The 13,048-nt window shown below is 43.5% G+C and overlaps 1 protein-coding gene across 4 annotated transcripts in view; it reads left to right on the top strand.

Annotated features, from left to right (window-relative positions):
- The window catches only part of LOC139344588 (connector enhancer of kinase suppressor of ras 2-like), a 28,965-nt gene that overhangs the window by 13,485 nt on the left and 2,432 nt on the right, over positions 1–13,048 (top strand). For 2 of the 4 annotated variants that reach the window (XM_070982883.1, XM_070982881.1), the window contains exons 9-20: positions 2,833–2,979; positions 4,441–4,559; positions 5,947–6,149; positions 6,336–6,425; positions 7,352–7,542; positions 7,651–7,699; positions 7,829–8,007; positions 8,108–8,181; positions 9,239–9,310; positions 9,544–9,611; positions 10,827–10,927; positions 11,013–11,490. In XM_070982883.1, the coding sequence (XP_070838984.1) occupies positions 2,833–2,979; positions 4,441–4,559; positions 5,947–6,149; positions 6,336–6,425; positions 7,352–7,542; positions 7,651–7,699; positions 7,829–8,007; positions 8,108–8,181; positions 9,239–9,310; positions 9,544–9,611; positions 10,827–10,927; positions 11,013–11,490 (1,771 nt within the window). Of the gene's footprint in view, positions 1–2,832; positions 2,980–4,425; positions 4,560–5,946; positions 6,150–6,335; positions 6,426–7,351; positions 7,543–7,650; positions 7,700–7,828; positions 8,008–8,107; positions 8,182–9,238; positions 9,311–9,543; positions 9,612–10,826; positions 10,928–11,012; positions 11,491–13,048 lie in introns of all 4 variants that reach the window. The other 2 variants (XM_070982882.1, XM_070982880.1) reach the window with 1 other exon arrangement.

Below are 13,048 nucleotides of genomic sequence, written 5' to 3'. Positions count from 1 at the left end.
TGCACCCACACAAGTGTTTGTACTTATTAAATAGATCTCTCCCCAGGACAATATTCCTGTGCTTGATTGACATCTCCTTAATATTCTAATTAGTTGTGTTGTACAACTTCCAAACTGTTGTGTGTTGTCAGATGTGCCCAACTTCAAAGTGTCTTCTGAGTGGAGCACTAGTCAGGCAAAATAATTGGTCTTTCAGTGGGTTTTGCTAAGAGACAAAACTGCTCAAACTGCCTGTTGTTCAAGTGTACATTGCATATTTTAAATTCAGAGGATATGAAAGCAAAAACTTCCAGTGGTGCTCAATTCAAATATAGCACCCTTTGTCCAAAATAATTGCTACTTGTGTGTGCAACAGCAAGACATATGATAATTACACAGCTCAAGTCAGGTTCATTTCAGTCAGTCAACTCACCCACTGAATGCAGCCCTTTTTGTAGAGAATAAGCGCAAATATAGAGTTGATTTTGGTGTCAAGATGCTTTCATCTCACTTTGAAGCGTAGTTTAAAGGCTGCCAGAAGTGGGAGCGGGGTGGTGCTCCTCATGGCAAACCAACAGATATTTGAACCTGTCATAGCAGGAAAAGCACAAGTGTAATTGATAACATTGATGATGGCTCAGAAGCGACGCATGCACAATAGCACGGTCCTGGAACTGAAACGCCTTAATAGATTGTGGCCTTGATTGACGTTATTAATTACACTTGTGCGTTTCAGGGAGCATCTCGCTTTCTTTTAGTCTGATTGACAGCAGCTTTTCAAAGTTGCAGCCTGATCGACATCTGTCAGCACGTGTCTTGTATCATCCAATGTTAGTAACAAACACGAAAGTATCCTTTAAGTCATTGCTGTATATTATCAGTATGTGGTGTGGAGCTGGTATACGGTTACAAAGGTGAATGCTGGGGAGGAGGTGGTGAAGGAAAGATGTCCTGCTGCTGCTGAAATGAGCAGCAGCTGAGGGAGTTTGACAGCTTAAGTGGGTGATGGCAATATGTAAATTCACTTCACGCTGATGTCTGCTGATCCAAAACTGCACTGTCACTACTAACATTTAGTCAGTAGAGCTGACCAGGAGCGATTTAGATTTCACTATATAGTGTGTAGATGTCATTGATTAGAATTGCAACTAGTCAAAATTACATTATGGATACATCGGCTTGGAATTAAAACACGTCAAAAAGGAAATTGCTAATACTGCGACTGATTAATGTTAAAAGGGCTTTGCATCCTGTCATAGTAACTACCCTTAAATACTGTTACTATGTGGCCTATAGTTAAGCACAAATTCCAAGAGGAAGAAAAACAAAGTGGCCCAGGATTTGTTGCAGAATCTCTTCAAGAAGACAAGCAAACAGCACTGAAAAGGTTTTAAACAGTAAAGGAAAAACATACTCAGACCTGAGAGACAGTAAAACAAACGTCAAGCTTTAAAAAATACCATTAAGGAAAAAAGAGACGCTTGAAACAGCTAGGGGATCTATAATTAAGGCAGCTGGGAAAAGTCCAGCAGCAAGACACAGACCAAAGTTCACTGTATTTGAGCATGCCTTTTCATGGGAAGCAGATGTAAGAATGGCTGCTGAGGCAAAGGAGCAACATCAAACAAAGGAAATGAATCAAGGTAAGTCCTCAGAGGGAAAATATGCCTTGTGATTAACTTTGAAACTGTTTGAATGCTCGCAGAACAAGCTAAGAATAAGCTCAAGAAAAACTGGCAAATTATTTGTTGCTATTGAGCACAAGAATGAAAGGCTATAAAAATAAAGAGAGAATGTCAGAAATAAATAACTCCAGGCTGCAATGATGGAATCTCTGGTGCAGGAATGGTCAATAAATAGGGAAGGCTTCAAACACATAAAAAAGCTCCATGCAGGACAATAAATTTGAACACTGGAGAGTGTTGCCAGAATCCCCTACAGGAAATGAAACAAAATGAAGAAACCAGTGTCATGATGTAATTTAAGAAACACCTTAAAGTAGAACATTTCTATACCAAGGCAGAGCAGTAGATGTTTCAACACTTTAAATTAACATTTTTTCTTCACCCGACACAGCAAAACATGAAATATTTTCATTATAGAATAAATCAGGCTCTGGATTATAAAAGTGTCTGTTTCAGCCTGTCTGTCTCTTAAATGCTCTTTCTGTGTGAAGAATTTCTGTGTAGTGGCTGTCAAAGTGAAAAATTACTTGGAAAGCAACAAAGTGATTGCTAGGTCAGTGCCTGAAAAATGCCCAGTTTCTCAGGCTGCTCGGGATACGGAAGATGTACTGAAATTCAGAGCAGTCAGCCAAGCAAGAGAAGATATTTTCTCCCCAAACTGGACCTGGCATATTTAGTTCAGCTGCAGACAGCGTTTCTCTGGGCGGGATGCTTTTTGTGCCAAATGTCATCAAAACTGGGTTAAAGACTATTTACAAGGCATGCAGCTGTTCACAACACACAGCATCGGGGCTTACCGCATCAGGACAGCGCCTGCAGATTGATATCACAGGAGGTGTACAAGATGCCCCGTGGCATCCACCTTTGCTTTTAACATCCTCATCGGCATGAGCTGCGGAGGCTGCAGGCCGTGCTGCAGCTTCCAAACATCAGGATCCACATGTATAATTAAAGTAACGACCGCTACACCTAGACCGACACCTTGAATAAAATGCCTGTTTGGCTAACTTCAGCATGAAGTGGATTAGGCATAAAGAAAAATGCATGTGAAAGGAGTGTATGTTGAATCCCTGAATCAGTCACGATCTATCAGCGTATTATTTCTGCAGTCATGGCGACGCCTGTGTGCGGCTGAGGAAACCCTCATCATGCTGTTGTTGTTTGCTAGGTGGGCTGGCAGTTGAAGAACTTGGTGAACTTGCTGCGTGGAGACCCTGCAGGTGTCACCCTGACACTGAAGAAACGCCCGCAGAGCACGCTCACCTCAACCCCTGCTCTGCTCAAGAACATGAGATGGAAACCGCTGGCTCTGCAGGTATGATGACGACCTTCATCCTCCACACATATGTTTGTGCACATCTGTTTGTGTGCAGATTTGTATTCGTATGTGTATATATCTGTGCTTCTGTCCGTACTCGTGTTAAAGATAAGACTGCACCAACGCCGGAGACTGTCCCAAAAATAGGAAAAGTTTTAAAAGTAGCACTTTAAAAATAAGATGCAATCTAGCAAACACTAGCTGCGTAAAACTTCAGTTTTTATCAAAACATTTTCAAGATAATTTGGGGCTATGAGTTATTGTAGAGACTCGATTTGCACTGGATACACAGGTATTGCCTTTAAGCCTCATTTCTCACATCTCATTTTCTAACTTGCCACCAATTGGCTGAAGCATCATTCATTCAGAAGTTGACATTTAGGCCCTTCCTGGCATCTGCTGTTCCACTCTGGCCAAACTAGTTACATTACTAGGATCGTGTGCCGGAGCCATATTGGGTGGAAATGAGAGGGATGTGTATTAATGTAGCCCAGCCTTTCTTTGAGTCCCAGGCCAGAGAAAATGTTTTCTCCCCCCCGAGGCCCTGAAGCACAGTCCTGCTCAGCCTCCTCCCCCCTCCACATCATCCTCCTTCTCTTCCACCTAAATCAAATTTGCTCTCCTGCTGGCATTTCTAAAGACAGAGGAGGAAAAAGTGGAAGTGTAATGTTTCCTGCCTTGAAATGTGCCAAAAATTAAGACTGTGAAGGTAGTCTGTTAAGTTAGTGAAAAGAACATTGTGCTGTGGAAGCCCTGCAGTAGCTCTGACACACATAATGGTCTTATGATGGAGCACATCTCTCGATAATACATCACTGATATTAGTCAGCTGTGAGTTATGCAACGCATTAGCATAGTTTTAGCAGTGACAAATTAGTATTCTTTTGTTGAAAGAAAGAAAACTCTCAACTGGTTTGTTTGGAAGTCCATGTTTTATCACAGCAAAACGGGCATCTTGTGATTGGATTACATCTCTCAAATGAAGTTGCTTTTGCAGCCCCCTATTTTGATATCCTAAATGTGACAAGGTGGTAATTAAAAAGGATATTACATACATATTTTATTATAAAGGTATCATGAATAAACAAGGAGCAATCTATCTCCATGTGCAGTGTTAAACTGACTATATAGGCTATGACCAGATTTTCCTTGACCTGAATGAGAGGGATGACTAGACTGCACACCGACCCATCTTCCTGTGTGCACCAGTTAGAACTGGAGCATCAGAAACGTACAGTACACTGCTCATTTCACGCTTGAGGTGCTCAGCAGCACAGTCTGAACCGAACAAACGGTCTCTGACTGACTGAGCTGCTGCGAACTCCGAGTTTTCAATGTGTCAATCCCTGTAACTGTTCCTCTCTCTCTCTTTCTGTCTGTCTGCCTGTCTCTCCCTCTCTCTCATGCTTACACATATACACACACATACCCACTCACACACAGCCAATCTTCCCTCAGAGCCCCAGCAGCAGTGTCGCCACACCCACCAGCACTTTAAGCACTCCATCCAGGAGGAGTAGCTGTGCCCTGCAGGACCTCTACATCCCCCCTCCTCCAGCAGAACCCTACACCCCCAGGTGAACACACACCTACACATGAAACACACAGAAGTTCACATGTAGTGCTTGCTTTACCAGATATTAAAGGTACCCTGTGGAGCTTTTCACCACCAGTAGCTTCTTGGTCCAGGCTGAAATATATCAACAGCTATTGGATGGATTGCTATGATTTATTATGCCGACATTCAGGGTCCCCAGAGGATGAATCCTGCTGACTTTGGCCATGATCAGGTCATGCATTCCCATCAGCCTCAGCTGCACCTTGTGTTTCCTCCTATTAACAGTGTAACAAATAGCATGCCGACATGTTAACGAAGCTGGTGAATGCTGTGAACATTGTACCTGCATAACATCGACATGTTACTGTTGTTGCTGTGAGCATGTTAGCTTGCTGATGTTTGCATTTAACTCAAGAGTGCATCACTGTGCAGAGCCCCTAGCATGGCTGACTCTTAGGCTGGAATGAAAATTTTTAACTAAAAGCACTAAAACTTCCACAATAGGTCTGGTAATATTCCTGTTTTTCTCACTGTTAAATCCCTTGAAAACACCAAAATCAGTTGATCCTCAACTATTATTACTAACATTATTGCAAACATGTCGGTACGTGTTCACTGAATTTTTGTGTACCACCACTGTGCACAGGCTGTTAATAATATAAAGGATAAAATGAATCCTTTTTTGTGTGCCAAGGGCTTTTTTGCTTCTTTTTTTTGCTACACATCAAGAGAGGTATTGAGTAATGTTTTTTATATTAGTATTGAATCGAAATGTAAAATTCTATTGCGACAGCATTAATTAACAAGTGTTATTCCTCTTTGCCATAGAGCTACATTGTTGTTGGAAAACTATTATAAATATATGAGTGAGTCACTGCAACACTGGGTGACATATTCATCATCACCCTGAATGGACACTGTACTTTGTCTAGAATCAATACACAGACACCACATACACAGCACATAACGGCTGCTGTGACCACTCACTAGAAATGTGTATTAATCCACAGCTGAAAATAGTCCCCAATAAATGCACTATTTTCTCCTTTTTGAGTTAAAACTGAGAGTATGTAGCTGTTTCAGGAAAATTTAAAAGTATATATTGGAGACCTGTTTTTATTTTCGTCTATTTATGTCTTCTATGTAGGAATTAATGGGCTTAGGGCTCAGAGCCAAAGACAGCTGTGAGAAGTGAGACAGTATTGAGAGTTGGACTAATGCATTGTTTGTTTTGGTTTTTTAATGGGATTTATTGACAGCAACAAATATATCGTCCTCATTTATCCTCATAAATGTGGCTCTTTCTTACAGTTTATATACAGAACATTTTCTTCGTCTTCTCTCTCATCTTAGTCCAGATCTTCACTGACTCTAAATTTACTTCCTCCTTCTTCCAATTTCCGCAGAGATGACAAGGGGAATCTGCCGGACGACGATCCTCAATCGGACGTCCATGTCGCAGATAGATCTGAGTCACCAAACTCCTACCTGGACCAGGAGTGTCGGGGGCGTTTTCCTCTGGTGGAGGAAGATGCTATACTGTACTGTTACGAGTATGACCAGAACCAGGAGGTGTCATCAGTCCGCAGGGGGAGCACTCCCACCTATGGTAAGACCTCGGCCTCCTCTGACGACCCGCTGCTGTAATCGTGAGAGCCGAGAGCTCAAAGCCCTGTGAATGTGACGTCTGCATGCTCTCGAGATGTTTTCGAGACGTCTGCAGTGTTTTGATGTGTGTGTTTGTGTGTGTGGGCAGCCGTGTGATATTGACGTTCCCTGCGCCTCCTTGCTCCAGGCAGGCTCAGGCCCATCTCAATGCCGGTAGAATACAACTGGGTGGGAGACAACGAAGACCTGGCCAAGCTGAAGAGAGAGAGCAGGAGAGGTGAGTGGGAGGCAGTGGGAGAGAGAAAAAGAAAGGGAGGCAGAGAAAGGAGGGAGACAGAGAGGGACAGAGGGAGGTGAGGTGAGTGGGTGGATATCTCATGATATCTTCACCCTCTCAGATCTCCGAGCCAAAAAGTGGAAGGATGAGCGGCTCTGTCAAAACTGATAACATGCTGGATATCAGTTCCTGCCTCTATCTCCTCCATATGCTCATAATCTATCACTGCTCAGTTTTTTTTCCCCTTCATCCCTCTCTCCCTGTTATTCTCGCTCTCTGCTTTGCTGTTTCTCTCTGTTTGGATATAAAAAGTACACTGTTGCTTTGGCAACTGTCGAAATACATCCAGAGATTTTCACATTTTGTTGGCGACTGTTGAGCTAGGTGGTAAATGGAGTGGGAGGAGACTGAATTGCTTTATTTCAGTCTCAAAGAAAGACTTGAGTGATGTGTTTGTTTCCTCTGGGGATGGTGCTGATATGTTGCTCCTTTGGGCTTTTCAGAAAAAGTGATGGTGCTATATTTATCTACAGGAGGAGACAGTATTGGAAGTTTTGAGGGCTTCTGCCTGACAACAGCCTTCATTTGTAGATTTTTAATTCCTTTCAAATAGGTAGTCCTTTGAAATGGCAGCATTCACTGATCTCAGAGGGAGAGATGGTTCAATCACAGGATGCTGACTGGTTTTACAGTAGATTACAAAACGTCTGATCATTGTTGTGACTGTTGTAGCAACTAAAAGTCCACAGTCTGGAAGGAAAAATCATTCGAATACGCTAGCTGACAAATAAGCTTACTAAAATGGTGCTGCGTCTTCTAATTCAGATGCATTGCGTGGAACTGTACAGAGCATTTGATAGATTTTTTAAAGTTTCATTTCATAAAGCGTGCGCAGCGCTGAGTTTGCCTGTGTTGTGTCCCTGCAGAGAATTCCCTGCTGCGTTTTGCGAGTGAAGATAAAACCCCAGGGGAAGACTTCCTGCTGGGACGCAGCCTGAGTCAGAACAGGAGGAAGGCTGAGCGAGGAAGCAGCCCCACCCATTACACGCTCGTCCCCGCCCTCCAGATGGAAGTCTCCCTGTCCACATCCAGCTCTGACTCTGCCTCCCTCTACCATGTCAGTGCCATGTTTCTGTCAAAATTTGAGTTTTTCATTGCAAACTAGCAGAGAAGCAGCAGCTCTGGAGTCCTCTGCGTGGCGTCATTGTCATTTTTTGCGTTGCAGGTGTTTGAACGATCCTCACTGCTGTCAAGGTCAAAGAAGAAGAGTAAAGGTGAGAGCATGTGTTTAAGGGCTTTTACTCGAGCGCTCACATGCGCTCAAACCCAAACATGAGCAGGTGTTTTTGCGAGGAGTGTTTTCTGACCCACTCGTCTGTTCTGCTCCCTGCTGGCGCCTGCAGCTGGAAGTCCAATGTCTTCAATCAGCAAGAGGCGGATTTCCTGCAGGGACTTGGGTCAGGGGGACTGTGAGGGCTGGCTGTGGAAAAAGAAGGATGCGAAAACCTATTTTTCGCAGAAGTGGAAGAAGTACTGGTTCATCCTGAAAGACACGTGTCTGTATTGGTACATGAATGAGGAGGTGAATATGGTGATTTTTTTTTTTTTTTTTTGCAAAAGAGCAATTCACAGCTAAAGCCTGTATTCATTTTGTGGCTTAACTGTGCTTTTGCTCGTCACAGGATGAGAAGGCAGAGGGCTTTGTCAGCCTCCCAGAGTTTAAGATTGATCGCGCCACTGAATGCAGAAGGAAGTTGTGAGTGATTTTCACTTAGACACCAAGGATCAAGCTCCTTAGATTTGTGTTGCTTTTCCATTTAGACTCATGTTGCATGTTAAGACACAATCCTGTATTATGGGTGCAGAGATACTGCAGAGGTAAACTGGTTCTTGGCAGAAAAAACATATATATTGACTCATTTAGGGGACTGACCATGCAAGCTGGACAATTTACAGAGGATACCTCACAAACAGTATGCACTTGCACAATTGAGAAGCAACATTTTAGTATGGTGACAGTAGGACAGCAAATGCATGTATGGCTTTATTATTGTTTTGTATAGGACATAGGATATGATAATCTGAGATTAAGAGCAGCAGCAGCAGCGCAGTTTAGATATAAGAAGAGCAGGAAAGCTTGTGTGTTGTTGACTAGATCATTTTTTATTTTTATGTTTTCCATCTTAAGCAAAGAATGGCAACTTTACACGTCTTAAGCAATGGACACTACTGTCTCTAGCTGCACACCAGTGGCCTGAAGGCTGAGTGAAAGGTTGACTGTGGAGATTTCTTGTAAACAATTCATTTGATTCTGATCTGGTTTAAGGAAGTCTAATGTTGATTATTCAATTTAAGACAAACCAAATAACTTACAGATCATGAATTTGCTGCTTTACTGTAGTTTTCAGTACTTTGTGGCAAGTAGCTGTTAGCATGAGTTGTTAATGGGTTTGTTGTTCACCATATGGTTAAATCCCAGCAAAGTTGGGGGTTTGGAAAATGATTATGAGGGCATTGTGTTTCATAATTTTAGTTTTACCTTTGTATATCTGTCTTAATCGTGGCACTGAGCTTCTGGGTGCAGGATAGCGTTCATATGCACATTTAATGAAACTGACTCAGACTCCAAATAATAAGCAGAACAATTTATCTTATGATGCAAAGTCTTGCTGTTTATGTGTCAGTGTGAATTACCGTATGTGTGATCTGTGCTTCTTATCTCAGCAGTCCTCTGTATTCATATGTTAATGTGTGCTATATGTCCCTGTTCTTCAGCTTGCATGTGACTAAATATACCCCTGGTTCCCTTTCAGCGCTTTCAAGGCTTGCCATCCCAAGATAAAGACCTTCTACTTTGCAGCGGAAAATGTAGACGACATGTCCCGGTGAGTTAATGAGGCTGTGATAGTCGGGCTGTAAACTCCCCCAATCCCACATCTGCGGCCACATTTAAACCCCTGCTGGCCGGAAACTGAATCCCCCTGTGGGACTGCCCACTCTCCTTGAAACAGAGCAGTTTTGTAAGGCGAGTGGTCAAACAGGGAGACGCATGCAAACATTTTAATGTTTTATTGGCTGGTAAGCTGCTGTGCGTCATGACTGTTATTCTCCCCCACAGGTGGCTGAGTCGTCTCAGTATGGCGGTGGCAGGCTACTCCGAGCAGGAGAAAATTCGGCAGGATCGAGGTGAGATTAGTCACAGACTTTGTTCATGATGCTGCAAAGGATTCTTCGTCTGTTGCAGGTCGCTGGTCAACAGTTATATAAAAGTGTTGACATTAAGCAGTCAGACTTCACGCTGTTGCTTTTAGACTGCAGAATCATATATGACTAAGTAATGAATGCAGGGATAATTATTTTGGCCATCTGTTTATTTGCTCATTTATTTTTTTGTTAATACATCTCAAGAAAGCACTGCTCCCTCTCTCTCTATATATATTGCTTTTGCACGCTTGCTTTCAGTGATTTTGAGTTTGGAAACTACTCTTTCTCCCGATTCCTTCCTTTGGCAAATAAGCTCTCACTGTTTTTTCAGCTTCAGGTTTGATCAATATCGTCTCCTCTTTGCTGTTAGTTGATTGTCTTTGTTAGAGGGGTTATAAGGAAATTAAATATGGGATTGAATTGCTTAAAACTAGAACCTTGGCTCATCTTGTGTGATGTGATGCAGTTACCTGGAAGAGCAACCCCTGATGGAGAGAATTCAATAAATAGGTCTTATTTCTAGATCAGTGGTGGAGGCTTTTTAACACTTCTCCCCAGTTTCACTTCCACTTCACATCTGATTCAATCATCTCTGCTTTGTACTGAATATTAATGCTAATTTTAGGGGCTGAAGGCATGCTTATTATTTTTCATATTGCGGTGTTCTTTGGCTTCTTACAAATGGACAGGAAATAATGTAACTAAACCTCGTGCTATTTTGAGGAGCTTACATAGAAACCTTCAGTGGTGGGCGGGTGAGATCGGGTTTGCACTAGTTTTATGAAGAGGGGGCTTCATCCTTCACAGACACGTTGCTAAATTAGACCCTTAACACCTCCAGAAGATTCAACAGGAAGTTCTCACATTTAAGATTCATCCGTCTTCACACTCAGCCTCAACAGTAGTCAAACCTGGACTTACATCACACCTACACCACACCAACACTGCAGCAACACCTTTCAAAACACTCATCCATGACCCGACACAGCAGTTCAGGAGCTGAGTTATCAGAAAGTGTGCATGTGTATCATTTGAAAGTCTCATGAGCCATGATGAGCCGCACTTCATCTGAATCCAGGTGAAGATTCTGATGCAGGTGTAGTGTAGTGTTACAGCTTTTAAATAAAAGGTTAGAAAACGGTTTGGTTTTGACTTGCTATAGAGAAAAACATGCCTTAATCTGTTTGTTCATGACAGATTATTGGAGTGAGAGTGATCATGAGGACATGGAGATGCCCTCAATGTCCAAACAGGACAGTCCTCCACCACCTTATGACACTTATCCCCGAGCTTCCTCAGTGAGTCTGGCAACATGTAGTTTAATACATAGAATTCAACCCAAGTGCCAGAGCTGTTTTAATATAACCGTGTGTTTGTGTGTAGGTGAGTCCCTACCTGGAACCAAAACGTGGCCATCTCTCCTCCTCCGACACATTCCAGTCCCGCTCCTCTCATGAGGAGTTCCACTCTGAGCCTCTGGACGGCAGTGGCAGCAACAACGGCATCTCCCCTGGGCAGAAGACGAGCAGCCACCGAAACTCCTGGCATGACCAGATGGAGAGCAACTCGAGGATGCACTACCTCCAGACGTTTCCCGTGGAGGAGACCCTGCTATCTGAGGATAGAGACCAGCTGGCCATGGAGTACCGCAGGCAGTCCACCCTGCCCGCACAGCGCAGCCTGCTGCAGGAACAGTACAGGGCCCTGCCCCTCAGGGCCAGTATCGATTCAGAGGCCGGAGGGAAACTCCGCAGCTTCACGCTGCCCAGGGACAGCGGGCTCCACGCCATCCTGGCTGCCACCGCTGTGTCGGATCAGAGGGAGCCCCAGCACTACCACCTGGACCGGGCCAGAGACACCGGTCAGACATCTTTTCACATGTACCACAAACATGGACATTCAGAGAATACGGCATGTTACATCAGACTAGAACTTAAAAAGTCTGTCTACCATTAAGTCGAAAATGTGGTTGCTTTAGGAAATGGTGACTTTTTTCACCATTTTCTGACTACAGGATACATTGATTAATTGCAAAACATAACCAACAGAAAAATCATAGTAGGAGCAATTAGTTGCAACCCTTCATCTCACACACACACTCGACCATTTGTTTGTGTGAATAAGGGCCTCAGGGGGTGCTCTTGCTGGAGGGTACTCGGAAAGAATGTGAAGCAGCTCAGCTAAATTGAAAAATGTTTAATTATGATTTGGTTAAAAAACAAAAGCAGCAACAGCAAGGACATGCTTCTCACCAACCTGAGTCACTTGTAGCACCTTAACACCACATGCTGCTGAGATTTAGACTGTGGGAGACTAGTTTAGTGATCAGAGAAGTCAAAATAGAAGAAAGGATAAAGTGTTGAAAGGTCCAGCGTCTGTCGCTTCAAGTGTTGCTGGAACAATTACGACTTAAGGACCGAATCCTGGATCACTATGTCTTGTGTGGGGACAAAAAGCTGAACAGTATCCTTTTATATAATCAATTAATGGATTTTTGAGCTAATCTGAGGGGGCTGCTGGGGTATGTCAGACAAGAAGGGTTGGAGAGCACTGCAGTAGACTATTAGAGGAGACCAAGGTATCACACACTCCACAGTATCACTGAGATTATCCTGAAATCCCAAAGCGCAGTGAGTCCCTGCTCACTGTTACAAGCAGATCAGTCTTTTCATCTGCATAGTGTTCAGCAAGTGCACTTGTTTCTCGTCATTTATTTGATCAGAGCTGCTAACAGGCAGTCAGAGCCAGCAAAGGTCAGAGGTTGAATACACTTTATCACTGCCTTATTGGATTGAATCTGAAGCCAGGCCAATTGGCGTCCCTCAGAGACCTCCAGGACCGTTGTCTAAATGAGATGAAATTTAGTGCCTTTTTTTGATAAGGATTGAAGTCGGCAGTCCACTCTCTCTCTCTCTCTCTCTCTCTCTCTCTCTCTCTCTCTCTCTCTCTCTCTCTCTCTCTAACACACACACACTCACTCTCACTCTTTCTCTCTTTTCCTCCCTCTCTTTCTTGCCCGATTGAGATGTCATTGTGCCTCTCGGCACTGTTTGAATGGCAAAGCGAGGAGGAATCCTTTCAGTCCATGTTAGCATTGACTTCTGAACAGGATAAAGAAACGCGCCTAAGGGTCCTCTCCTCTTGTCCTCATTTGTCTATTTCTCCACCATTCGCTCTCTCCACCGCTGCCAGTAAAGAGGAGCAAGAAACACAAAACAGGCTGCGAATAAAGGATGATACGTTTCAAAGCACAGCCCCAAAGCTTCAGAACGCACCACCCCTGCTTCCAAAACACAAAACAGAGTGACGACCAACAGATTCAGAGCACCAGTGTAGTGTTAAGATCATGCCAACAGAGGGCAGTGTGTGTAAACAGGAGACAAGGAGGGTCCTGGTAGCTCAGTAGGATGATGTATGAG

This window comes from Chaetodon trifascialis, chromosome 16 (assembly GCF_039877785.1).
Source record: "Chaetodon trifascialis isolate fChaTrf1 chromosome 16, fChaTrf1.hap1, whole genome shotgun sequence".
Taxonomy (NCBI): Eukaryota; Metazoa; Chordata; class Actinopteri; order Chaetodontiformes; family Chaetodontidae; genus Chaetodon; species Chaetodon trifascialis.
This window is presented reverse-complemented; position numbering and strand designations above follow the sequence as displayed.